General features: G+C 38.0%; 1 protein-coding gene across 1 annotated transcript; it reads left to right on the top strand.

Moving 5' to 3' along the window:
- Positions 1-218: 218 nt before the first annotated feature.
- LOC148026048 (serine carboxypeptidase 24-like) lies at positions 219-11761 on the top strand. The gene is made up of 10 exons (XM_087693288.1): positions 219-701; positions 1530-1637; positions 2370-2465; positions 2612-2704; positions 3125-3198; positions 7024-7308; positions 7971-8107; positions 9606-9698; positions 10245-10350; positions 11180-11761. The coding sequence occupies exons 1-10, from the start codon at positions 251-253 to the stop codon at positions 11321-11323; spliced, it is 1587 nt and encodes a 528-aa protein (XP_087549414.1). The 5' UTR covers positions 219-250; the 3' UTR covers positions 11324-11761.
- Positions 11762-26106: the final 14345 nt, after the last annotated feature.

Raw genomic sequence — 26106 nt, 5'->3', positions numbered from 1 at the left:
AAGGTGAGGACGAAGGTTTTTTAAAGCATATCAAAACGAGGAAGTTGAAAGATTATTGTTTTTAATGGGTGTCTCTCACATCTCGCATTAAAATTTTCGGATGCGAGAGGGACAGAGACAGAGAGAAAGACAGAAGCCGGAGGGATGGGGGATCCAGGGCGCCGGCCAAAGAGCTATAAATCATCGCAGCGGCAGTCCTCAAGAATCGCAAGCTTAATAATTCCCAGTACGGATCAGCAGCTGGTCGACAATGGAGAGGATCAGCTGCAGCTCATTAATGAGCCTAATTGCTGCAGCTCTGATTGCGGTTAACGTAATACTCAAATCTCCGCAGATTTGGAAGGTTGAGGCTGTACTGGATCATGCCCCATCATCAAGGGAAGCGGGCAGCCTCGACAGCGAAGATGAATATGCGATATTATACGATGAAGGACCAGCGAAGATGATGAGCAGTTATAGGAAGCTGATGACGAGTAGTAAGAGCAATGATATAAATGGTGGTGAATTAATGAGCAGCGGCACCAGCAAGGAAGACGACCTTGTGGTGGGTCTGCCGGGGCAGCCCCAGAGTAACCTTGGGTTTGCTCAGTATGCCGGCTACGTCACAGTGAACGAATCCCATGGGCGTGCCCTCTTTTACTGGTTCTTTGAGGCCGCCTCCAGCCCTGCCTCCAAGCCTTTGGTCCTCTGGCTCAACGGAGGTAATCTTTTCGTATGTAATTGAGTTTCTATATTAACATGGACTCACTACTTAATAACATCGCGATCAGCATTAAGATCATCGCTATGCATTAACATGGACGCACTACTTAATAACATCGCGATCATCGCTCTTCAAACTAGTTGGCGATTCCTTGATCATCCTAATTTTGGTAACTCCTCGTTGGGCCGCCATGAAATGGATTGGTTTGATCACCTTCCAGTTGATTCTCCATCATTGAATCATTCGCTCACACGTCAATCGACCCCACCCTTGTACATTCATTGCTCAAGATCTTCCAAGGAGACATCTCTCGATTATCGTCTGGTATCATGTGCACATATATGTCGGATCCAATACCCCCTTGGTCACGTTCATTCCTCAACATCTTCCAAGTCGATATCTCTCAATTATCCTCTTGTGTGTGCACATGCACAACATATATGTGGGATCCAATATCCCACGACTCTAGTACATGTGCACCCTTGGTAACATAGTCCTTGATACAATGGCAACAAGAACAAGTATGCCCACTGGTTTGATGGGATGCACTTCCAAAGCTTGCTTGCCCCAACAACTCCCCTTTTGCAATCGTATTGTTCACCACATAATACTTTTGACACGTCTTTGATCAACCATCTTCACCAGGAAAGCTATAATTCACCTCCACATCAATCATTGCACAAGTTTGAGTGAATCTAAATTTATATGTAGTCTATCTAACATAAATGCAACTCCTTTCACTTATTTGATCATTCAGCTTGCTTACCACAATTAAGCATCAAGTTTTTTGAATTTGAAAAGTGTACTAATGCTTTTGTTTAAATAGGCCCCGGTTGTTCTTCTATTGGATTTGGCCAATCCGAGGAAATCGGGCCTTTGCGAGTGAACTCTGATGGAGCTAGTGTCACTATCAATGAATATGCTTGGAACAAAGGTAACCAAAGCTCATATGTCTCCATTCATATTCTTTTGGTAATCATCAACATGTGCTTCCAATCAAGGAGATTCCCTTGAAAAGAAGGGTGCTCTTATAACCTTGAAAAAACAAGAAACAACATTTTCAAACAAAAACTTGAAAAATGAAAGTGCATGAGTCAATATGTTCTTAGTAATGCTTAGAAGGTAGTATATGTATAGTTTGTATGCCTCTACATAGCATGTTTGATATTCATACTATGCATGGGCTCAATCGAAATGTTTAATAGTCTTCATTGGAAAGTAAATCTTAAAAGTACAGTCCACTCAATCAATAAGCCCCAAAGAATTCATTGCTTTTCCTTTTTTGTCAAACTTGTATAAACACAACCCTATTTGTCGATGGATGAGTTTGCACCTATCGCGATTTGTTTTATCTTCAGTTTGCTACTTTCTTTTACCCTAATCATGGTTTCATTCTTCTAAAAGTGAAACCTTGAAAAAACAAAAGGAAACAACGTTTTCAAAGTTTGAGATTTGTACTCTTATAAAGTTTAAAGATCCTATAATTTGCAACAGCATGCAAGTCTTCATCATATGGTAAGGAAATTTTATCCAATAAAGCTATTTTATCCAAAATCGATGGTTCAACTTGAATCTTTTGTAAAGGCAAGCTCATCTCTTTTCTTGTGTCATCCTAAAGGATAAACTAGCATGTCTTTACATTTTTTTGTTTTTAATATTGATGTAGAGGTCAACTTATTATTCCTGGAGTCCCCTGCGGGTGTGGGCTTCTCTTACTCCAACACCTCATCTGACTACCAGCAATTTGGAGATGCTCTAACAGGTGTGTAGTGATGTTGTGATGATCCTACACCATCAAATATGGAAGTCTACATTGATGTCCAATATGTTTATATTGACCAATTACAATTTAGATAGTCACTAACATTTTCTTCTATACTTTGTTTGGTGACATGATTGAAACATTAGCGGAGGATGCATACAACTTTTTGGTGGGTTGGTTTGAGAGATTCCCAGAATATAAGTCACGAGATTTTTATATTGCTGGGGAAAGCTATGCAGGTCAACACTTCACACACACACACACACACACACACACACACACACACACACACACACACACACACACACACACACACACACACACACACACACACACACACACACACACACACACACACACACACACACACACACACACACACACACACACACACACACACACACACACACACACACACACACACACACACACACACACACACACACACACACACACACACACACACACACACACACACACACGCGCGCGCGCGCGCGCGCGCACATAAGTTATTTTCTATACTATCAACACATGATTGTACTTCCTCAAAACAATCATCCACACTACACAAAATAACAAGAAACTATTCATTACAACTTGAGTTTCATTCACATTATATCCTAAAAATTTAAACTTTTGACATGGTATCCTTTTTATAGGACATTACGTTCCACAACTTGCCAAAGTTATTATTGATATGAACAACATCGAGATATCCTTAAAGGGAATATTAGTAAGTTTCTTAAACGATACATGCCTTAATTAAAGAATCTTATTCATGTTTTGGTTTTAGTTAGTTAAATGTGAGAATTTATTTTAATCTCATTTTAAAATCTTGATTTGTAGCTTGTATTGTGTACATCTTGATTATCTTGGGCATAGCTTAAGATTTATTATCACTTGGAGTAAATTTCTTAACAAAATTGAGCCATGGTGCTAACATCTAGATATGAAGTATTAGCTCACATAACAACTATCAAACACTTCCTCCCTATATTATTTTGGTTGCCAATAATATATATTCTTTCTTTTTAATGGGTACTATGTGTAAGCTTTATAAATTCCTAGTGTTGCAACCAATGTTTGGGTACCAAACAAGCTAGACAAATGCCAAATGGCATAAGCCATGTCCAGTCAATTAATTTGTCAATTTAGACTTGCATGACATTTCAATTAGTATTCATTATCGAAGCAATGATAATGGAACTCTACATATTCTCTACATAGTTCTTACATAGTAGTGTTTTTTCTAAGTTTTGACCACAATTCCGATGTTTGTTGTTTGATTTGACTAAGCAACTACAATGAAGCTAATGCAATTGTGCACCTAGTATCAAGTATGAGTGTCTGTCTTGATGTTGTGCTTGATTGCATGTGGAAACCATGATGATCAAAGCTTCACAAGCATAGATGGATGCACATGCAACCAGAGGACCATCTGTCACCTCTTACTTATGTTGCATGTTGCAATTTTGACAAATTGTGTGGCTCATGTGCTTCTAGGGAAAAGTTTTGTCAGGATTAGGAGAGTGATCTTGTCTTGTTCCTCCTCTTGGATCAAAGCACTTCTCTATCTAACGTAGCTTTTTTGCAATTTCGATGGCTTTCATAGTTCTTATATGGCCTAGATGATTTTGGTTGATTTGCTCCTATTTGTGACCCCCACATGAATGCTCAATCTAAACATTAGTAAGGTCTAGATCACATTACTCTAGTGGTGCCTACTTGGGTTGGCAAAAAAACTATTGTTTTGGTTAAAAATGTATCTATAAGATTGCCTACTACCCAAAATTCTCATTTCCTTTTGGGTATCCATATTGTCAATACCCCAACTCCCATCCCACCTATTAAAAACTCATTCATGTGCAAGATAAGGCAAAGGTAAAAAGGCTTGGAGAGGAGAAAGCTCCTATTACTCATGATGAGGAATATAGGTGAACAAAGCTATAAATGGAAGGCCTACCAAAGGAGGTGGGAGGCTCTTTAGCCAATCTAGCCATTGAGTTCTTCAAGGAGCATGTGCAACCCTTGGAACAATAGAATGCAAAACTCAAGGAGCACCTTTAGGTGCTAGAAGAGCTTGCTTGATTACCACAAGGATGAATATGCATAGGTTTAGTTCTTCCTTATGAAGAAATTGAAGGTGGATTGAATGATAGTGACTCAAAAACCAACACCTACATTTCCATCTCTAGCGCATCATAGATGAAGATCCAATATGCATGAAGATTGGAATAGAAGAGAACTAACTATATGCATGATCCACTATCCAGCAACTTGAGGGTGGATTGAATGCTAGTGACTCAAAAAAAAACACCTACATTTCCATCTCTAGTGCATCATGGATAAAGATCCAATATGCATGAAGCTTGGAATAGAAGAAAATCAATTATATGCATGATCCACTATCCATCTATAGTGCAATAAGGAGGATGGACATCCACTATGCATGAAGTTGAGAATAGAAGAAAGCCAATTATATGCATGCTAATAGAGTGTAGACCACTTTTACTTTAGACTTTAAGTAGGTTGTGAAACACAATTAAGAGAAATCGGCTATAATGAGGAGTCAAGTGCAGTCCCTACACATTTCTATCTATAGCACTAACAAGTAGAATAAAAGGCAAGTTATCTTTAGTTCTAGGTTGATATGATGAGATGACTTAACTAGCCTTGATTTAATAGAAAAGATATTACCCAAGCATTTCAAAAAGCATGTGTCTACTTTGTCATTTGAGACTCTAGTAATAGATTTCAAGCTTTATAATCTTTTGTAATGAGAGGTTGGGTCTAGATGGACACTTTTGTGAAGCACCATCATCTTCATTACAATTGGTTCTTGGCCCTTCCTCCCTGATTGCCCAATGCTCCAAAATGGATGTATCCATGGCCTCCTTAAAAATAATTGAACTATATTTTTTATGGCTCTAGGTCTGGTGCAAGCTTGGATTTCAATTCCTAAAATCCTTTTGACCGCTCTAGTTTTAGTAGATCTGGTCCTTGCCACTTCTTTAAAAGATGATTTTGATGACATTAACAAAGAAGACTGGCATTGTGGATTTAGATCCTCTATGTGCCATCATGTGTTTGGGCCCAAATCACAAATTCCAAATGCCATAAGACATGTCTAGTTGATTGATGTGTCACTTTGGATCTACATGGTGTTTTAGTTACTCTTGAGATGTACTAATGTATTTGTATGTTATTGATTATGGAAGCAATGATGATGGAACTCTAGATACTCTTTCTGAAACTTGTATCATTCTCTAGCATTGTTCTTTTTGAGTTTTGATCACAATTTCCATGTTCATGATTTTTTCTAAGCAATTATTGAGTAGAATGAAGTTAATGTGATTTTAGATCGTGTGTCAGGTATGAGTGTTTCTCTATGTTTTGTCCTACATGTTCATGCCTAATTACACCCAAACAAGGATCCATGCCATGCTTGTGTGTGTGTATGTGTGTGTGTGTGTGTGTGTGACAAGTTACTATACAAAAATATGTTATACTAGTAAGGAAACAAAAAAGTTGATGGTGGTGAAGTCTCCTTAAAGAGCAAGGATGCAATATATTTTAGAACAAATACCTAAGATGGAGAGCACATAAACATTTAAGAATAAATAAAGATAGTATCCTAATTAAATCCATAATAAGAATTACAAAATTCACAAAATTGGAGACAAAGAAGAAGAACAAGAGGATTGTTAACAAGAAGGAAGTATAAAGAGAAAGCACATGATCATTTAGAGCCATGCATGAAGAAGTTTATATACATCACCATTAGGATCTCCTTACCATGTTTAATAATATTTTGCATGTTCTACATGATAGAAGTGGCACCATGTTATTTTCAATTCTAAGTATACGATATAGCTTTTTATAAACCATAATATGCATCTACAACTAATCCAAATTATTAGTCACATTCCATGTCAATAACCTAGCATGGGTCTCAAAAGTGTATATACACATCCTCATATGCATCATAGGAGTCTCATTCCATATGATGAGGCTTATTTACCACAACAACTTGGGAATCTCATCCCATATGATGAGGCTTTTTTACTATAACAACTTAGGAGTGTCATACTCCAAAGGAATGTTGCAATGGATCGAGTAAAATTTTCTAAAGGTATTTTGAGTTTTGAGTTAATGGGGCATCCATTAGGCAAAAGAAACATAGCAATTTCTAATGTCAATGTAGTAGCCAATGCTATCATTTGATACTCTAAATATCAAGCAATCACTTATAAATTAATGTGTGTTCACATGCACCTATTCCATCTAAAAGAAAACTATTTACATTTGTGATTCCTTTATATCAGTGATGGTTTTTCTTATACTAGGTATACAAACAGCTGGAATACCAAACTTCACCTTGTCCTTGACTTGGGCTACATGTGTTTGTAAATGTCAAAAATATGTCATATTTATTTTGTCATTAATGTGTTTCTAAAAGATAAATCATTAGGAGGTAAATACTATAAATGTTTCTTGTCTTATGGAAGAACTTCTCAAGATGTAGTAATGACATAATCGAATTATGTCATTTTTGCAGATGGGTAATGCTTTGATAGATGATGGCTTAGATACAAAGGGCCTTGTGGATTATGCTTGGAGTCATGCAATACTCTCTGATACATTTTATCAAAACATTACAAAATTTTGCAATGATTACTCCCAAGGAAGCCGAGCAAGCAATTCATGCATTGAGCTTATTGATGAAGTTTTTGAGCAATATTCTGTAATTGACATATACGGTATTTATGTCGATCTCTGCTTGAATGACACTCTATCTTCATCGAAACCAAAACTCAAAAAGAAGCCAATGTCTTCTTCTTTGGTAAGAAACTTTGTATGACATATATGACATTTTGGATATAAAGAAACCAATGTAGTTAGAATCCATGAATCCAAGAACATAGTTATTTAGATCAATTTAAGGAATTAATGCATGATAGTTTAGGAAAATAGTAGCATAGCATGATTGGCAACTAATAGGAGATGAATGCATGATGTTTAATACAAGTGATATTAGAAGGGCTATTGACATTTCCTGGATATAATTTATATCAAAATTCATACTTGAGGGAGAATGTTATGGATACACATCATATTAGGTCATAACTACTTGAGTTTATAGAAAAATACTTAAGTATAACTAGATAGAAGGCATGTTAGATCTATTGTTCAAGTCAAGGCATAGATAGAACAGAAAAATTGTGCACATTTGCCATCTCATAAAATATAAACTTATTGATTGTGGATATTTTTAATAGTTTAATTATTTTCTAAACTTACTTGATGTTCATAAATTAGCTTTGTTTATTTAAAATGACAAGTAGACTTGCATGAGATTAACAAAGACTATTATATGTAAAACACTAGATATTGGAAGACATTAATGAATAGTAATGGACCATGTGAAAATTCCTCACTTTCTCCCTCCCCCTCTCTCTCTCTTTCTCTATCTAACATACTTTGAACATTATTTCCTAACTACAGTTTAGTCGAAACATCCCAAGTACAATTGGTGTAGCTGGATATGACCCATGCATTGATTATTATGTTGATGCTTATTTGAACCGAGAGGATGTTCAACATGCCTTACATGCTAAGGCAACTTCATGGACTCCATGCAGGTATAAATATGATAACACTTGGGCTATAGAAACTTTTTATGTTGAAAATGAAAAATGTATGCAATCTTAACTCTTGTATATGGTTGTGCATGCACATGTGTGCACGCATACATGTGTGTGTGCGCATGCACAAACCCATGCTTGTGCATGTGTGTTTTCCTACACTATGCATGTGTCTGGACATGTGACAAAGAATAATAGATGGAGCCTTATCCATTGCTTCATGTGGCACTCTAGTGAGCTTCCTTCACATAAAGGAGCTCTATCGAAAAGTGTGTGAATAAGAGTGTGTACATGTATAATTATCATGAAGCATGAGTCATTCTATTTAACATCTATGTATTTGCATCTATGCCTATATGTGTGTGTATGTGTGTGTGTGCATATATATATATATATATATATAGAGAGAGAGAGAGAGAGAGAGAGGGTAGACAAAGGACCCTAGGTCTAGCACACTTAATATAATGAGGTGGGTACATGAGTGACTAATGAAGCCCATGAGGGGATCTATCAATGGTTGGTTCATGAAATAAAGGAATCTCTTCTGTTGTGACATGTGGTTATAAAGAGATATGCCTATTTTAGGCTAAAGAACCTAAGATTAGCTAGAATAAATATAATGAAGTGGGCTTGCTTGTGGATATATTGATGCTTGCTCAATGTGAGTAGTCTAGTGTATTTCTAAGATGACTTCCATTATGATGATATCTCATGTTCAGCACATTCTAGATGCTTCCTTTTCATTCATTGTATTTGTGCTTGTTATTTTATGTATTCACTTTTGCATGTGCCTTTTCTCTAACACATCCATCTTTAGTATGACCAAAATAAACATTTATAGAATAATAAATCCACAATGTCATTGAGTTGTAAAATATTTTGGTAGCCCTCCTACTGTTGGCTCATTTTTGTTTTTAAAAACTCAAAGCAGAGTTCCTTGTTTACAATACACTTGGCATGGTTACACATTACATTGTTTTGAAAGAGGACTAATATCCATTTGTTTTTAATAGAAGGGAATTATACGTAAGAGGGCATGTATAATCATGCTAGCAAATGCATGCTAGGTTTTAAACATTTGATTAATATTCAAATTATAGCAATAAAAAAAGAGCAAGGTACAAGTCTAGAATCATATGAATAACCGGTGTGGCATGTCACATTAATCAAGAGGGATATGATATCTAACCATATGGATGTATTTTTCAAAACTAAAGGGTTGGTTGATGAACCTATGGTGACAAAAAAATGTGGGTAAGAGAAAAACGAACTTATATGTTAGTAACCATAAAAATATGATAAAACAAAACAAAATATATTCTTGAGTAAAAGATGAGATATTTCTATTTGTAATGTAGAATTTATCATTATAAATTCTATCCTAAATATCTTTCTAGTTTATATTACTTGAGCACCTAGTCATAGAGTCAAGAGAGATACAAGATGATGTTTCTTTTGTTTACAATATAACATTTTTGTCTTTTGTATGGTGTAGTAATGTGCTCAAGTCATGGAATGATAGTCCCGACTCAATGTTGCCTACCTTAAAGGAGCTCATGAAGTTAAACATACGCATTTGGATGTTCAGGTAAAATGTTTGTTAGCAAACATCCCAATGAAAGTGCATTACCTGGGAAAAGATGATTCTTTTTAATCTTACAATGTTTAGCTTGTAGCATCTACTATCATTATGTTATGTTGCAAGAATTCCTTCAAATATGTAGGCATTCTAATCCACTTTTATCTTAAGGGAGTGTGCTCATTCATTGTTTTTCTTAGGAAAATATGTTACTAATCTACTCCATCTTATAAAAACATGATGAGAATAAAGTTAGGAAATTTTCACCATTTGAACATGGAATAATGTATATATAATAAGATATAACCAATACAGGATTACTTAAGTAGTTAGGATACCAATATGTGTTTAATGTACTAAGATATCATATACACATGAATATATGTTTCCTCCTCATACATCTTTGAATCATAGATTTTTTTTGCCTATTTACAAACATGAGAAAAATTGGGTTTCTAGCATACACATTCTTTTCTATGTTATATTAAGACTTTCAATTTCTTATTTATCTTTCATTACTCTAAAGACCCCTTCTATCTATGTTCATTGGTCTAGTGGTGATTGGGATGGCATCATACCGGTCTTATCAACTCGCTATTCTATCGAGTCCATGAATCTTCCTACAAAGATAGATTGGTACCCTTGGTATTATGAACAACAGGTAGTTTTTTGAAATCTATTTATTTTACATATGTAGTACGAACATTTGGTATTAAGATCCTAGTATCAAATATGTTTGTCTTACTACAAACAAATAAAGTTTCTCTTTGATAAAATGTAGATCTCCTTTTTTTTTATAACTACATGAGTTTTTGAGACTTTGCAAAATATACTAAATTTGAATAGATACCACATCATAATTAGTAAGTAGAATTTCTGTTTGAAAACTCTATATAGCAACATCATCACTTTCATAAAGCTCAAAGGCTCTATACAAAAAAGTTGATCTACATATACTAGATGCCCTCATGACATTTATTTTAGTAAATAATGTAGTTTCTCACTAGAAATAATAAAAGTACATTGACATAAACTACAAGGCCATAGATTTCTTGGATAGATAGTGGTCTACTTCTAAATCACATTGCAATATTGTAAGCTTTGAAGAGCTATAGTTGGAAAATATGCTCTTAAAAAGGCCTAAGTATTCGGGGGGGCGGGGGGGGGGGGGGGGGGGTCACTCATGAATATATGTATGTATAAGGTGAGTTCAAAATAAGGGATTTTTAAAACACCATTTTTATACATTTTTTACATACAGAAGGGTGTCATATAAAGGGGTTACTTATAGATTGAATAGAAAAGGGTTGCATTTTATTCAAGAAAATTTCACAGATTAGGATATTTATAAATAGGTCATGAACGCACATTATATAGAGAATATATATATAGTGAACCCCTCGAGCCTAAGTGCAACACTATCTAATGATAAGTTATGTTAACACATGCATTAGGAAAATCACCTACTAAACATAACTTTGTACATGCAGGTAGCTGGTTGGAGCCAAGTATATGAAGGAATAACGTATGCAACTGTGAGAGCAGCTGGACACATGGTTCCTTCTTTCCAACCGGGGCGTGCCCTTGCCCTTCTTAAACAATTCCTTACTGGGACCCCACTCCCAAGCTCATGAGTTGCAAAACATTAGTATACCCACCAATTAGAGAGCACCATGTTCTCTCATTTACTTTTTTAAAAAATTACTTGAAAGAGTATTATATTTGAAATGGGTCTCTAAAAGCTTTACTTTACTACATTATGAGCTTTGAGCAAGAAGGACACATCTTGATTGTCACACTTTGCACCCAATGACTTCCTAAAAATCCAATAAAACCAAATAAATTTGATTGTTGCAAGTGTGGTTTAGGTGTAACCTTCATTCATTAAAAAAATGGTCCCATGATGTAATCCTTTTATTCACTCTATACTGAGGAATTAGCACAAGCTTCAAGGATGGTGCACCCTTCATTCATCCAAACAATGACCCCATGGTGTTACCTTTTTATTTACTCTATATTAAGATATTAGCACAACCTTCAAGAATATCATAATATATACTTTCTAGATTGTATGTGAACTCCTCAATCAAGGATAATAGCTAAAGAAATAATTTTTCTTAAAGAAATCATTATGACCATACTAATGTATGCTTATACCACATGCAAAGCCTTTGTACATATATTAGATAATGGTGAATGAAGTTTTTGAAAATGTAAATGTTTATCTTGTTCTTGAAAACTATTTAAATAATACAAGTGTTTTTGTAGAAGATGGTTTTCATAAAAATAAAGTTAAAGAAACATTTTCTTAAATGCTATCAAATTTATAAAGAACTAAGTACTTCATAGTTTATCACTGACAAGCACAACTAGTAAGCTTTGCAATAACGGCCTTGATACAATCTAGTGCTCACAGAAAACCGTCTGTTAGTGTAATTTTTAAGGCAAGATTCTCAAAAAACGAGTTGAAATTGAAGCTCGTCTTGACAAAAACCGGCTATTTTTTAAGCATTTTAGTTATAAAATTGGCTATTTCCCTCCCAAAACCAACTGGGGTTAAGCCTAGTCCCTTTTTCCATTGGATGGGGAAAAAAAAATCGTGAGCACTGATACAATCTTCTTTCCCTAGAGGATCTAGAATCCTCAGAATCCAATTGACAACATTGACAAAATGGTTTGTTTGACAAACCAAAACCCATGTTGCACTCTTTAAGACCTTATTTCTAACATCCTAGAGAGACATATATATCATCCCTATTATTACATTCTAGAAAGTGAGAAATCCTAGGGTCATTCTTCCCTTTTCCCATGAAAGCACCTATTTCCATGTGATGACATTATGAAACCCTTTGAAACAATACATTTTTTAAACTTTTAATGCCAAGTTACCCTAGTACTCTTGGATTCCCAAAGCACATGGCAAATAGACTCTTCCTTAAGAAGAAACAATGAATATATTGATGGGATTGGCACCTAGATATTATGGCTTGAATTGACTAATGAGAGTCTTGCTTTGTTTAATACACAACGAGCTAGGATCAATCACCTTTTATTTGTGGATCTCAACTTTGGCATTAACTTTATGAAATGGGGACCCATTATAGCCATCAAGTTTTTTTAACAAACAATCATTGATTGAAAGACATGTTTTACGATAACTTTATTACATAACAAATACAAAGGAAGGGCACTTGAGTAACTAAGTTTGACCTTGATGTAATATTCCCGCTTGAAAATATTACCCAACTTGACTTTCCGCACACCGCGTAAACCCTGAGCAAGGTTATCTTCCATATGGAAATGGCCGGCAGTTTAATTTGTAAACCGCACGCGTGAAATCGATACCTCTGCATTGGCAAATCGAGCTGGGGGTTCAAATCCGCAAAACCGTGGGAAAAAACCCTCTTGGGAGGGGCAAAATGAATAATAATAATGCAAATTTTTTTATGTTTATCCCTTTTCCCCAGCCGATGCATGGCTGGAGGAGAGGGAGTGTGGGGAGGGATGGGCTTAGTGGAGTTGTGGGCTACATGAGGAGGGGGGAAGCCATGTAGAGGCCACGTGGGGAGCTTCTCTCCCCACCCCCTTAAGGCCTATAAAAACCCCCCTTAGCCTTGTGGGGGGGTAAGGAGGGAAAAGACTGCGTGGGGGAGAAAAGGCTGCAGGAGGCCGCCGTGCAAGAAGAGCTGCTGTGGTGCTGTGAGGGCCGTTGCCATCGTGGAGGGCCCCAAGATCACCACTGCTGTCATGGCCTACTGAATCCGCCGCCACCTCACGGGCTGAAGCCGCCATCTCCTATCATCATATTCTCCCCCTCAATCATCTCGTTGATCGACGTGCTTCCTGGGGAAGCAGAAGCTTCCTAGAGCTTTGGAAGCTTCTTTTAAAGAAAGAAAACAAGGCTTAAGACCTTGTGCACATGGGTTCCATCCCGGGGGTTAAAAGCCTTTCCTTAAAGCCCATTTCCCATAAGCTTATTTCCCGCAGCTCCATTTGTAAGAGCCCCTTTCCGCAAATAAGCTTCAAATCCCACAAGCCATCCATAAGTCCATTCCTAGCCACCCCGGGTTTTTAAACGAAGCTCATAAATCCTCCATTCCCGTAAGCCCCATTTGTAACAGTCCCCTATCCAGAAACCAAGCTCCAACCCCACAAGGCCTCCCGTAAGCCCAAATCCTGCAAGACCGGTATTCTCAAGGATCCGCACTTCGGAAAGGATCTTTGGCGTATGAGGGTGAAGGGCAAGATCTTAAGATTACTTATGATGGAGTTTCACCGATCGCATAAGGTTAAAGGCAGACCGGATGTCTGTAATTACACCTACGAGGGCCCCTAAAAAGTCACAAGGCGCGCCTACAGGAGGGTCTTCTCTTAACATTCACGTGGACATCTCCGGGAGCCCACAAGTCCAGGTTTTCACTAATTTTGATTCCACGCAAAAGTAATGCATTATGCACTTTCATGGACTGGGAAGCACCTATGCATGTCAAATCCACCTAGCTAAATGCAATTGGAAATAAATTGACTATTTGAACAATTACTAGAATTAGTTCATGATATGAAATTGGTCATTGGTATTTTCAATGTTATGAACGAAAAAAACATAAGTTTTCTATGCATCTTACGACCTTATCAGTAAGTTGCCTTTTCGTGCATTTCAAAGTGACGAGCCTAGAACACCTATTGCCTATTATTATAAGGTTGAAATTATTAAGTGCACCTTTGACTAGACATGGAAAGATTAAGTGCATGTCGCATTTTTAGACAAATATTCATTGTAATGATTCATTAGGGAAAATCGTTAACCCTCGTAGGAAATAGGAGAGCGCGGAAATGATTCTATGAACTTGCGTGTGGCATGTGCTTGTAAATTGGAATAGGTTAACTCTGGCTTTATTGGCATGAATTTCACTACGTTGTAGTTAGGAAAGGATTGCATGTTGCACATTCATGGTACGCAAAAAAAATTCATTCATCAAGAGTTGTATTTAGGGAAAAGTCGCATGGTTTTTTAAAGCATGAAATCTTAAAAGCTTAGAAAAAGAATTGTGGGCATGATTCTTGAATGTAAGTCCTAGTAGGTTCAATGGAATTTATTCTAAAATTTATCATGCAATTTCATTTTATAAAGAAAAGTTAGGGTTATTGCAAATTTAGTGGTATGTAGAAGCAATGAATCGCGTGTTTACGTGAATTGTGACATGTTGCAACTAGCTTTCCCCTTTTAGATCAAGTTAACGTCTCTAGGAATGGTTCGTCCTTGTCGCAAGACAAGTAGATCGAATTATCTAAATCACCTAACCCGCAAGGGATTCGTATAGGCATGGTTCAATCCATACAATAAATACCCCAAGCGCTAGCTAGGGTTTAGCTCGTTAAGGATTTGGCCCAATTTCGCACTGGTTGCCAAGTCGAAACCCTCAAACCCAAAAAGTCCTCCCCAGTCAATTGGACGCTCATGCAAGTAACGATCTAGGGTTTCTACCCTAAGGATCATTCGTTCAAATTTTAAAACATGGCTTGAGTTTGGAATCCCTAGGACCGATTGCTGTCGGCTAGTGCAATTACAATTAGGTTGGGTAAGAAGACACCCTAAACCCTGCTTCTTGTCTAATCATAATTCCTTGATCAGAAAACACCATTTAATGGTGAAATGATCCCTTGGAGTAAACGCGACACTTGTACAATAAGTTGCAACATCGCATAGACTTGTGGTTTTATCACAAGGGAGTTTTGCCATTCCTTGGAATGAGATTGGCAGGTTCTTGCCCAAGTTTAACTTGCAAGAGGATGAGTAATCATCTTGTTATATCACCTTTCTTGAGGAAAGTTGCCAATTAAAGGAAAGTTAGGTATTTTATTGGAACCAAAGGATCAATCAATTAGAGCGACACGGTCGCCAAAATTTCTTGTTAATTTATGAACCTAAGGTATTGGTTAAGTTGGGCTAACATGGTATCGCCCTAACCCAAGGACAAAAGGGTGAACAAACAAACCCTTGAGGGATCTTGCTAAGTCCGAATCAATCCCGGATCGAATGCTGGATGCATTTGGATAGAAGGATTCACTCCTTAGCAGTTGGCCAAATAAACGACCACTCGAATTGATTGTGCTTGTAACACTTTAGGAGCACTGTTTGCATTGTTTGCTCAAGGAACTAAAGGATGGAAAGATAATTTAAATGCTTCAGATTGAAGGCCTGAAGGGAGAGGCAGTTTTAGTTACCCTAGACTGTCTGTCTAACCCTAACCAAGGGGGTTGTTAGCCGCGTCGGGAACGTGGACTGAACCCATCGCCATGAGGTCTCTCCATTGAGCACTTCTTGGAGCAGGAGGACGCTTGGGTGCTAGGGGGGGCTCTGGCCATAATACGGGCAGAGAGGTTGAGTTTTGGATCCCTCTTGTTTCCCATTCTCCTTGAACCAAGTGCAGCATGAATCCGCTTCGACCCTGAAATTTCTGCGTAAAGTAGTTCACGTGGGGTTCGAGGCGAGCTGCCGTTTAGAAAAGTGATCATTAGGGGAAACCCTGATTCAGGTCGGTCCTAAATGGGAACGGCTGGAATACTTCCGCTATGTGGAAAACTTGAGAAGTCGTAGATTGCAAACCCCGTAACATTCCATGGGAGTGCCGAGCGGAGCGTTCTAGACTCTCTTCTCGATGGACTGTTAAGACGTGTCCTAAAAGGGAATAGGTGGACATGTTATAGTTGGTATGAGAGCGAACTGACAAAGGATCTGTCTTTATAAGAAAACTTAATAAGAAGAAATACAGCAAATGTTGCTGTTAAGAACACTTCCTTACTTTCAATGCTGTCTTGCAGAATTATGAAGCATGGAACAGATTCTTAGTGTTCCAAGTCATGTTTATGGCCGCGATGCATGCCTCAGATTATCGACGAAGGATCGATATGATGAACATCCTAGACAATATTTATAATCCATCGCCTTTGTATGTGGAACGGAGGTGGACGGGTGACTCAGGAATCTACTACATAGCTGCCCACCAATTTGCATACCTTCTAACCAACCTAAAGAGAATCAAGTGGTTGGAGGACCTGAAGATCGTGAAGCTGTTCATTTTTGTTGAGGCTCACGTAAACACAACTTTACATGTCGAAGGTTGGAGGGTTGAGCTGAACTCATATGTATATGAGGAAGTGACCTGCATAATCCCCGCCAACACGATCAAGGTGTTAGGTCGCTACGAGAAGAATGGGTACCAAAGGAAAGGATACCCTAATCTTTTGATGACTTATCGATTCCTGAAGGTCCATGACCCAAAACCATACTATTATCCAGTTCCCGTGGCTACATGTAACACAACATTATTCTCCCCGAACTAATGTACCAGTTACTCTACCATCCCAAAAAATATTGTACTCTAAAAGAGCTATGCCCATATGAATAAAATAAGACTTCTTTTTATCAATGTTTGTTTTGTCTATGAGAATTGATAAAAAGTTAAGTGGCTAGGTTTCTTGGCTGAAAGATGAATTGGGTATGAAATATAATCATAACGATTGGCAAGTTGTAAACGTTAAGAATCCTCTATCCAGGTACAACCCTAGGTACAGATTCCTAGTCCGACCCCTACATCAAGTACGGCCCTGATTCAAGAGAAGAAGTTTCTTCTCAAGCAGATCAAGCCGCTAGAATTTTACAGGAAAGGAAGGACTATCCAAGCTGATGTTGAGATTTGGATAGAGTCCGTGGAAGATTACTTTGAAGTGGCGGTACTACACCCGCCAACCAAGCAATGCTCACCAAGCTGAAGCTCACCGGCAAAGCCAGACTTTGGTGGAAGCAATGGTGCAGAGATCAAGGGATCTCAGAAGGATCTATTACTTGAGAAAAGCTGAAAAAAGCTGTGCAAGGAAGATATTTACCACCTGCGTATAGCACGCAGAAAATGAATGAGTTCTATGAGCTAAAATAGCTGGGTTTGACTCTTGACGCATAGTACTCAAAGTTTGTCTCACTTCTAAAGTATGTGCCACAAATGGATATGACACAACAGGTGTGGAAATTTTGTGCCGGATTAAACCCACCAGTGAATATCCGCGTCGAATCTATGCACCCAACAAATCTACAGGACGCACTCATTCACTACAACAGAAACGAGGCATAGACGCGCAAAGTCAGGCGCGTCTATCAGATCGTTTATAAGTGCGTGTAAATGTGCATGTAAATAGACGCAAATTTTGCGTCTATATATCCGCGTAAATAGATGCTAATATAGACGCGCCAGCAGATGCACAATTATTTAACCACCTAAAATTAGCAATTCACATAATTAAAAAACCAAAGTTAATAATTATTTAACCACTTGAAATTGATTCTTGAGCATGCACATGTGCACATGATAAAAACCATAGAATTAAGAATACACATTGAATCATTGAATTAAAAAAATAGAGTTAATAATTACTTTTTCATTGCTCTCTAATGAATGGCAGTTTCTCCAGTTGACAAGCCTGATATAAGTAATTAGCGGCAAGTGACAGAAACCTTACAATTAGTAGGCAAGCATTGCAATATGTATCTCGTAATTTCTCTACGTACTTGAAGATGATAAAAGATACTTCCTTTTTATTATGGAAAATTCAATTTATCTTTAAAATTGACTATTGATTCTTGAGTATGCACGTGTGTGCATGATAAAAAGCATGGAATTAGGAATACACATTGAATCAATAAGCAAATTAAGTATGTTACAGTGAATGATCCATCTCACCTTCAATGAGATCAGCCCTTGCTAAACTATCTACTTCTAGGTCTATGTTACCAAGAGGTAACAAAACAAATAAGTCTGTCCCACTATCAGATATGTTGCTATATTGCTCAATAACTTCATCAATATCATCGACAATCACATTATTGTCTTCTTCTGCGTTTCCTTGAACATCCTCGCGAGGTTCATCTTGTACTATATCACGCATATCATCCATTATGGTGTATCATCATTAATTGTTGGATTGTCATCTGCTATCTCCATGTTGGTAATATTACCATATATTGGTTTTGAATGATTAGATATAGGGATGACATACCACCATCGGTTATTGTTTACCATTGGATGATTTACAACATGTATTTGAAAAAAAAAAGAAAAAAATTTAAGTACTTATTATATTGTGTATATGTATCACATGTATACATATAAAAAAATTAGCCTTTGCATATATACTTGCTCGCATTGTTGAGGTAGTACTAATGTGTCATTCTTGTTTTGGTGAAATTTTGTAGAGTCAATGATTACAAAACCACTTGGATGACGTCTGATTGTGCAATGCTCACCATTTGTTACCATTTCTTTAAACCACTTCACATCGAGTACATATATAAAGAATCGTCTGAAGTCAAGCTTTAGAATATCTTGGATCAAGCCACAATAACCTTCCATGGTACCATTGGCATCCTCGAAGTTAGCAAGGACACCACAATCTTGGGTATTTCTATTTTCATCTATACGTTGAGTTCGAAGATGTTTACCCTCACACCAAAGTGCATTGAATAATGTGCACTAGTAGTAAAAGATAAAAGATCAAACATGTCAATTATTTATATAAAATAAAACTTATAGAAACAAATTAATTGATAGTATGTCTCACCTTTGATAAGCAACCTCATGCATATTCCCACTCTTCTTGAGATATATTAATTTCCTCCTTCTTTTTCCATTCTCTCCATTTCCTCATGTAACCAATCTATATCAATATGACATGGGAGTGCATTTAGATGATCTGGAAATGAGACATTACGTCCATATCTAGTGCAAAATTCTTGTCTTTCGCTTTTTCTTCTTGCCTTTGCTTCATTATATAGTGTCACCCATTTGCTCATTACATCACTATCGAGCACACAAAAACTATTTAACTTATGAAGTTCTTCTTTTGTTAGCACTTTACTCATTCCTTTTCCTTGAGGTACTATAGAGGTCATCCTCAAGTCTTCATCATCTTTTCATAGTGGTGGTTGAGAGGGATCCACTTCAGCAAGATATTTAGAGATATAAACAAGGGATGATTGCACTAACCAACCCTCAGCCATGCTTCCCTCAGGCCGTGCTTTTTGCCTCACAAAATCTTTCAAGGTTTTCATGAAGCGCTCAAGAAAAAACATCCACCTTTCATGAACTACCCCACAAAGTGCGATCTCATCAATCAAATGTACGAGTAAATGTAATTGAGTAGTCAAAATGGATCGATGAAAAATTTCCTCCACCAAACAAACCACCTCAACAGATAATACTCGAGCATCTTGCAATGTGTTTGGATCAATTTCCTTCGAGCTCACGTATCTTTCAAGATGTATTTGAGAATTGTTTATTTTTGTGTAGAAATTCAAAGATATATAATGAAAAAATACAATGTATACACACCTCACAAGCTCTCCCATCTTGTAAATGATATCACGTACATCTCTGGATACACAATGGGATATGCTAGTAGGAAGTACGAACTGAATGTAAACAATATTCATAGATCAAATGATTAGTTGAGGAAAAAGTCATCATACCCCAAAGTTTACACATAGTTACTCCAGTAATTACTATATTCATGGTTAGAGATACCCTTACTTGAATCATTTTGTGTCAATCGTTGGACTTCAAACCAGATAGTTGCTCCACACCTCTTTTCTTTTTCTTTATGAAGGCTCCCTTGAGACATCTCATACATCCTGTGGGTGTTCGAAAGCTATATATTTGTTCCTTCACTATTTTTTCCTCATTCTTTGACAACATCCAAGGTGCATGGGGTAGCTCAATCTTTCCTCTGGGTCCAATGCGTGGCCCGGCTCGTTTCATGCGACCAATGTTACGTAAATCCTCCCTTACATTAACTGAATCACGAGCCCCTATCAAGTGATTCCATAATGTAAATACAACATTTTTGAATATGTGCATGGGGTCCAACAGGTGATTGATCTTGAGTTTAGTCCAATACGAAAGATGAAAAAATATAGAGAACCTAACAAACAAACAATATATTATGTAAACAATTCATCATGCTAAATACTTTAAAGTCAATCGCGAGAAATGCGCTTCTTATCGACTCATGTCGAGTGGAGGGTGGCTGTCGACATTAATCCATCTCTCCTTCCAATCTCGAATGGTTAGAGATTGTGGAGTCATTCCATTAGTAGGGAGAACATATTTGGGATGGTCAATAGGAAGAAATCGATGATGATTGTCGTAGATAACCTTCTTTAAACGTGCCGGCCTAGAGGAAACTAGAGAGGGACCGCAAATAGGACATGCATGATATCCTGACGTGGTCAAACCTGAAAAAACAAGTGAATTAATAAAATGCAATTGATTAAGTCTTGAATTTAAAATATAGAGTTATATACATTTACCTAAACACTCTCCGTATCCTGGAAAGTCATGGTCCACAACAACATGGCCTTCAATCTAAAATCGCTAGAGAATGTAGATGCACTTGTATCTTGCACCTCAATACCTTCCCATAACATTTCTAACTCTTCAATCAAAGGCTCTAAGTAAATGTCCATGTTTTTTACCTTGTGCTTTCCAGGAATCAGAAGGGACAATATCACATGTCCCTTTTTAATTACCATGGATGGAGGAATATTATAGTTCACCAATACCACTGGCCATACACTGTACGATGTGCTTTTGATGCCAAATGGATTGATTCCATCCATACCTAAACCAAATCTTAAATTTCTTGGCTCTTGAAAACGGGTAAAAAATTATCTATATGTTGCCATGCCGATGTGTCTGCAGGGATCCTCCATTTTCCATCACTTGAACGATGACTAGCATGCCATGACATGAGCTTTCCAATAGACTTACCCTTGAACATAAGTTTTATACGTGGAACAATCGGAAAATGTTGCAAAACCTTACAAGGCACATCCATTGACTTCATCTCCACTTCGTATCTTGATTCGCCACAAATAGGACACTCTCGTGCGAACTCATGAATCCCACGAAATAAGACACAATCATTGACACATGCATGGATCTTGACATAATCGAGGCCTCCTAGAGATGTCAAGTAATGTCTTGCTTGCTCTCTCTTAGTTGGCAATTTATTTTCTTTTAGAAGGTTTTGTGATAATAACCTACATATATTTTTAAAAGTGAGTTAAAAAACCACCAACATATATTTCTGTCTGATTTCAAAATAGAACAATTAATATTATGATTCATAAGCCAAACTGAATTGATACCTACTTCAATAATGCATCCAAACTGATATTACTCCATCCATAAATTGTTTGCAAGTTAAGTATCTCGAGGGATGCACGAAGAACGAAGTACGTACAACCTTCATACATCTGGCTTCGTAGAGTGACCTTCTCCCTAAACCGGTTGCGAAAATAGATGGTGTACCATGTTGTCCAAAATCTCATCCTCTACGACTTGATGGGGCATTTCGTGAGGGCTACTATCACGGTCGTAAGTCTCTACTCTTCTTGAAGACTCTGCCTCCTCGCGTCGACATTTTGTAGCCTCTTGACACCCGGGAGGGAGCATCTGAGGATGTGGCACTGCATCCTGCTCAACCACAAAAGGGAGTTTCATGTACGTTGATATATAATTCCCGTAACATAGACATGCAATCTTAGTGGTAAAAAAAAACTATGAATACCAGTGATTTTTCTCGGTCCCATTCTCCATACAAGCTGAGGTGTGACATTGCAATTCGACGTGCTCGAAAAATACACCCTCGACAACGATCACACATGCATTTAATTTTTCGTCGTATCCATGCATCTTGATTATGAAGACGCAATGTTTCATCCTCACTTGAGGATGTGCTCATTGACTCACCAGCTTGCACCGCACTAGGTGATGACGACGTCGACATGATTAAACCTAATTCATGACAACATCAAAATATTTGTCATTCATATGTTTACATAAGATCTCAATTTTAAATACACAAAAATCATCATAAATACATTAAAACTTATCATAAGAATTCACTATCAAAACTTATCTTAAAAATAAAAAATTATGATAAAGCCCAAATGCGCATCTATATCCGCATTTAACTACGTGTCTATATTGGCGTCTAATTTCGTGTCTATTTTCGCGTCTATACTCACGTCTATCTGAAAAATAGACGCACATATACATGCAAAAATAGACACACATGTCAAAATTCAAACCATACTTAAATCATTTCTTTTCAAACTGCGCCTTTCCTTTCCTGCGTTTTTTGCGGTTCTGAAGCTTGAGTTTAGCCAACATGTAGTCTCTTCATGCCTCACCTAGTCTCTTCATGCCTCACCTCCTCATGACTCACCTCTTCTTTCATTTCAAACACACAAGAAGGGAAAAAAGAAAGCCAAGGAGAGGAAGAAAGAGAGAACAAGAAAGAGGAGAACATGAAGAAGCAGCAAGCAAGCAAGCAAGCATCAAGGGAGGGTAACTTACCAAGGAGAGGAAGAAGGAGAAGGAAGAAGCGCCACCACCCACCACACCAAACACCCAAGGTGACTCTCTCTCTCTCTCTCTCTCTCTCTCTCTCTCTCTCTCTCTCTCTCTCTTTATTTCTCTCTTCCTCTCTCTGCTCTGTCTGTGTATTTAGGATTTGTGATTCCATTATGTATTGCATTTTGTAAATCATCAATGGCAGTCGTTGACCTGAAATCGGCCGACCGAGCGCGTCTAATAGCACATCTACATCTCAGTGTAGACGCAGACATAGACACAAAAAATATTTCCTCTCAGAGCGTCTGAGGGTGTGTCTTAGCGTGTGTGTGCTCTGTAGTGTACACATGATGATACATGCGCTGCACAGAAGGTTGACTTGTAGTCTACACGTGATTATACACGCGCATTGACCTGGGATGCGCATCTGACAGCGCGTCTGTGCTGCATCTTAGATGCGCAGATAGACGCGCTAGACAGAAGGTTCACTCTGGAGTGCATCTGAGGGCGCGTCTAACCTGCAATGTAGACTCGGGGATACACGCGCCAGGTCTCCCAGTTCTGATAGTAAACAATATATTTTTGCAATGATGAATGTGACCAATCCCATGTTTGTGTTTATCTGTTTTCTTGTTTAAGAGAAGCATTAGCACTTAAGTGTTATGCTCAATGTCTAAAGAAAGCTCTTTGAAAATGTAGGTAATATATGATTTTTTGTATGTAAATAAATTTATCTTTTTCCTGTGTTTTTTTTGCAGATGTCGTATCCTGGTTCATCTAGCAATGACCCAGATGTGGATCGCATGAATGATACATTGGCCTCCTTTGGCAGGGGGGTCAATGCATTTTTTGGAGGTTTTCCTAGTAGGGAAGACTTCATGGGAGAGATGACCAGACACCTTAGTCTCTCTCCCATAGCAGACGAGGTATTCAGTGTCATGTCTGGGACACCTCTGGCATCTTTGCCTGGCACTACTTCCCAGACTCCACATGCAGGTACTCCATATACAGGTACTCCATATGCAGGTACTCTATGTGCTCCATGTGCATCGACTGAAGCACAAGTATCTACAGAAGCACGTGCATCTGCAGAAGCTCGTGCGTTTAGCGAGGCAGAGGGTAGTCGACAGAGAGGGAGGAGGGAGAGTCGAGGGGGAGGACGAGGCTTGTGTGGGGGTTGCCTAGGAGGTGGCGAGCGATCACCCTCACCAGTAGATCACGTAGAGGAGGTTGTACGCCAGTACTATAGAGTTACAGATGCTGGTGGCATCTTTCATGATGATGAGGGAAGGGATGTAATGGCATACATGAGGAGCGTCGTGCATGCGACATATAAAGATTGTTTCATTGCCTTCAAAAATTAGAAAAGGGGCTTGTGGCAAGAGGTGTTGAGGGCAGTCCATAGAAGGTACCCAAATCCTGAGGGTCAGCGATTCTCGGATGATTGGGGACGTACAAAAGTGAGGGATATGCTTTACAACAAAAGATCCCACCTCATGACATGGGCCAGGAACTCACTACGGAGGCTGGAGGAGGGGCGTGGAGCCTATAGCCAACCACCTATGTGCCACCGCATAGAGCGGAAGAAAGCCAAGAAGAAAGCAGCTGAGAAAGTGAAGAGTCGCCAGCACGCAGAGACGCGACGGATCCAAATGGAAACAATGGGATCGTTGCATTATGGATCGGGCGGTAGAGAGTCGTGGGAGGTAGAGTTTGTAAGTATATTTTGATTTCTAGTTTTTTTAAATTTATATTTCTTTCAATTCCTTATATATTTTAGTCTAATATATTGTGACTCATAATTGTTTGTATATCTCTAAATGTTTTGCAGACTACCATCGTTGGTAGGACACCTACTCCTAGAGAGGTAGGTTACCATCGAGGCCATAACCGCGTAGCGATATGGCTTTACTTTTATGAGGAGGGTCTCATCACTGAGGACCAATACAACCGGGCCATGAGGATTCGACAGCCAGAGGAGGTATGTTTTTCTTACTTTCCTATTAAAAGTATAGCTAATTATAACTTTTTCTCCACCTTGTCTATGTAAGCAATCCTGATCTTTTGTGTGTGTAGGCGAACCCGGATGTGGAGCATAGCGAGGAGGGGGATAGCGACGCTAGTAGCCATGGTGGTACTAGTGAAGATGTTTCCTCTTCAAATTCGTAGAGGAGCACCATACCTCCTCATGAAGCCTTCTTTTCTTGTATATGTATGATATCTCTTTGAGCCTACTGCTTGTGGCCACGCTTTAGGTCGCAAGTACTTAAACTTTCCTTGTAAATGCTTTTTATATATAATGAATACATGGACTTTAATTTTCAATTCTCGTGCCCCTAAGATACATTGTCTTTTTCCCAAATATACAATCTGATGTATGGGAGGGGGAAAAAAAAAACGCTCTTTGTTTTTTCTTTCCAGTTCTGTTTTGCGCGTCTATTAGCGCGTCTAAATTGCAGATAATTCGCGTTTATACGCGTGTCTATAATGCAGACTACACGCGCTTATACACGCGCTTCATAATTCAAATTTAAAAAAGAAATTAAATGTTTTTTTAAAAATGACATTTTTTGTTTTCCATTCGCGTCTATCAGTGCTTGTAAAAGCGCGTCTACCAGCATGTCTATATGTGCGTCTATTGCGCGTCTATTTGTGCGTGTAAATTCGTTGATACATGCAATTATAGACGCAAAATTGTTGACGCGCAAATAGACGGGTGGATAGACGCGCCCGTAAGAATTTCTCTATATTCAAAAATTTTGTCTAAATGTGTGTCTATGAGGCCTTTTTGTTGTAGTGATTCGAGCTACGTCCATAATTCAAGAGGTGCAGGCTTGGCCAAAAAGTAACAAGACTTGGTCTTATAATGATCAGAACAGAGGAGCATATAGGCTCCAAGAGAAGAGAGTTTAAGGTCAAACCGGTGACAAAGAAAGAAAGCAAGGACTAACAATGTCAATAACTTTGTCCCTACTCAAGGTAATGGCCGCAATCTCCATTGTTTCCAC

The sequence above is a fragment of the Lygodium microphyllum genome, chromosome 14, assembly GCF_053477565.2.
Source record: "Lygodium microphyllum isolate KBCC chromosome 14, Lygodium_microphyllum_v1.1.10, whole genome shotgun sequence".
Lineage (NCBI taxonomy): Eukaryota > Viridiplantae > Streptophyta > Polypodiopsida > Schizaeales > Lygodiaceae > Lygodium > Lygodium microphyllum.
This window is presented reverse-complemented; position numbering and strand designations above follow the sequence as displayed.

Excerpts from the sequence above, each read along its gene's own strand:
- LOC148026048 (XM_087693288.1), top strand. The coding sequence starts at position 251 with ATGGAGAGGATCAGCTGCAGCTCATTAATGAGCCTAATTGCTGCAGCT. Across the intron at positions 2,705-3,124 it reads TGCTGGGGAAAGCTATGCAG|GACATTACGTTCCACAACTT; the intron begins GTCAACACTTCA and ends TCCTTTTTATAG. Across the intron at positions 9,699-10,244 it reads ATACGCATTTGGATGTTCAG|TGGTGATTGGGATGGCATCA; the intron begins GTAAAATGTTTG and ends TCATTGGTCTAG.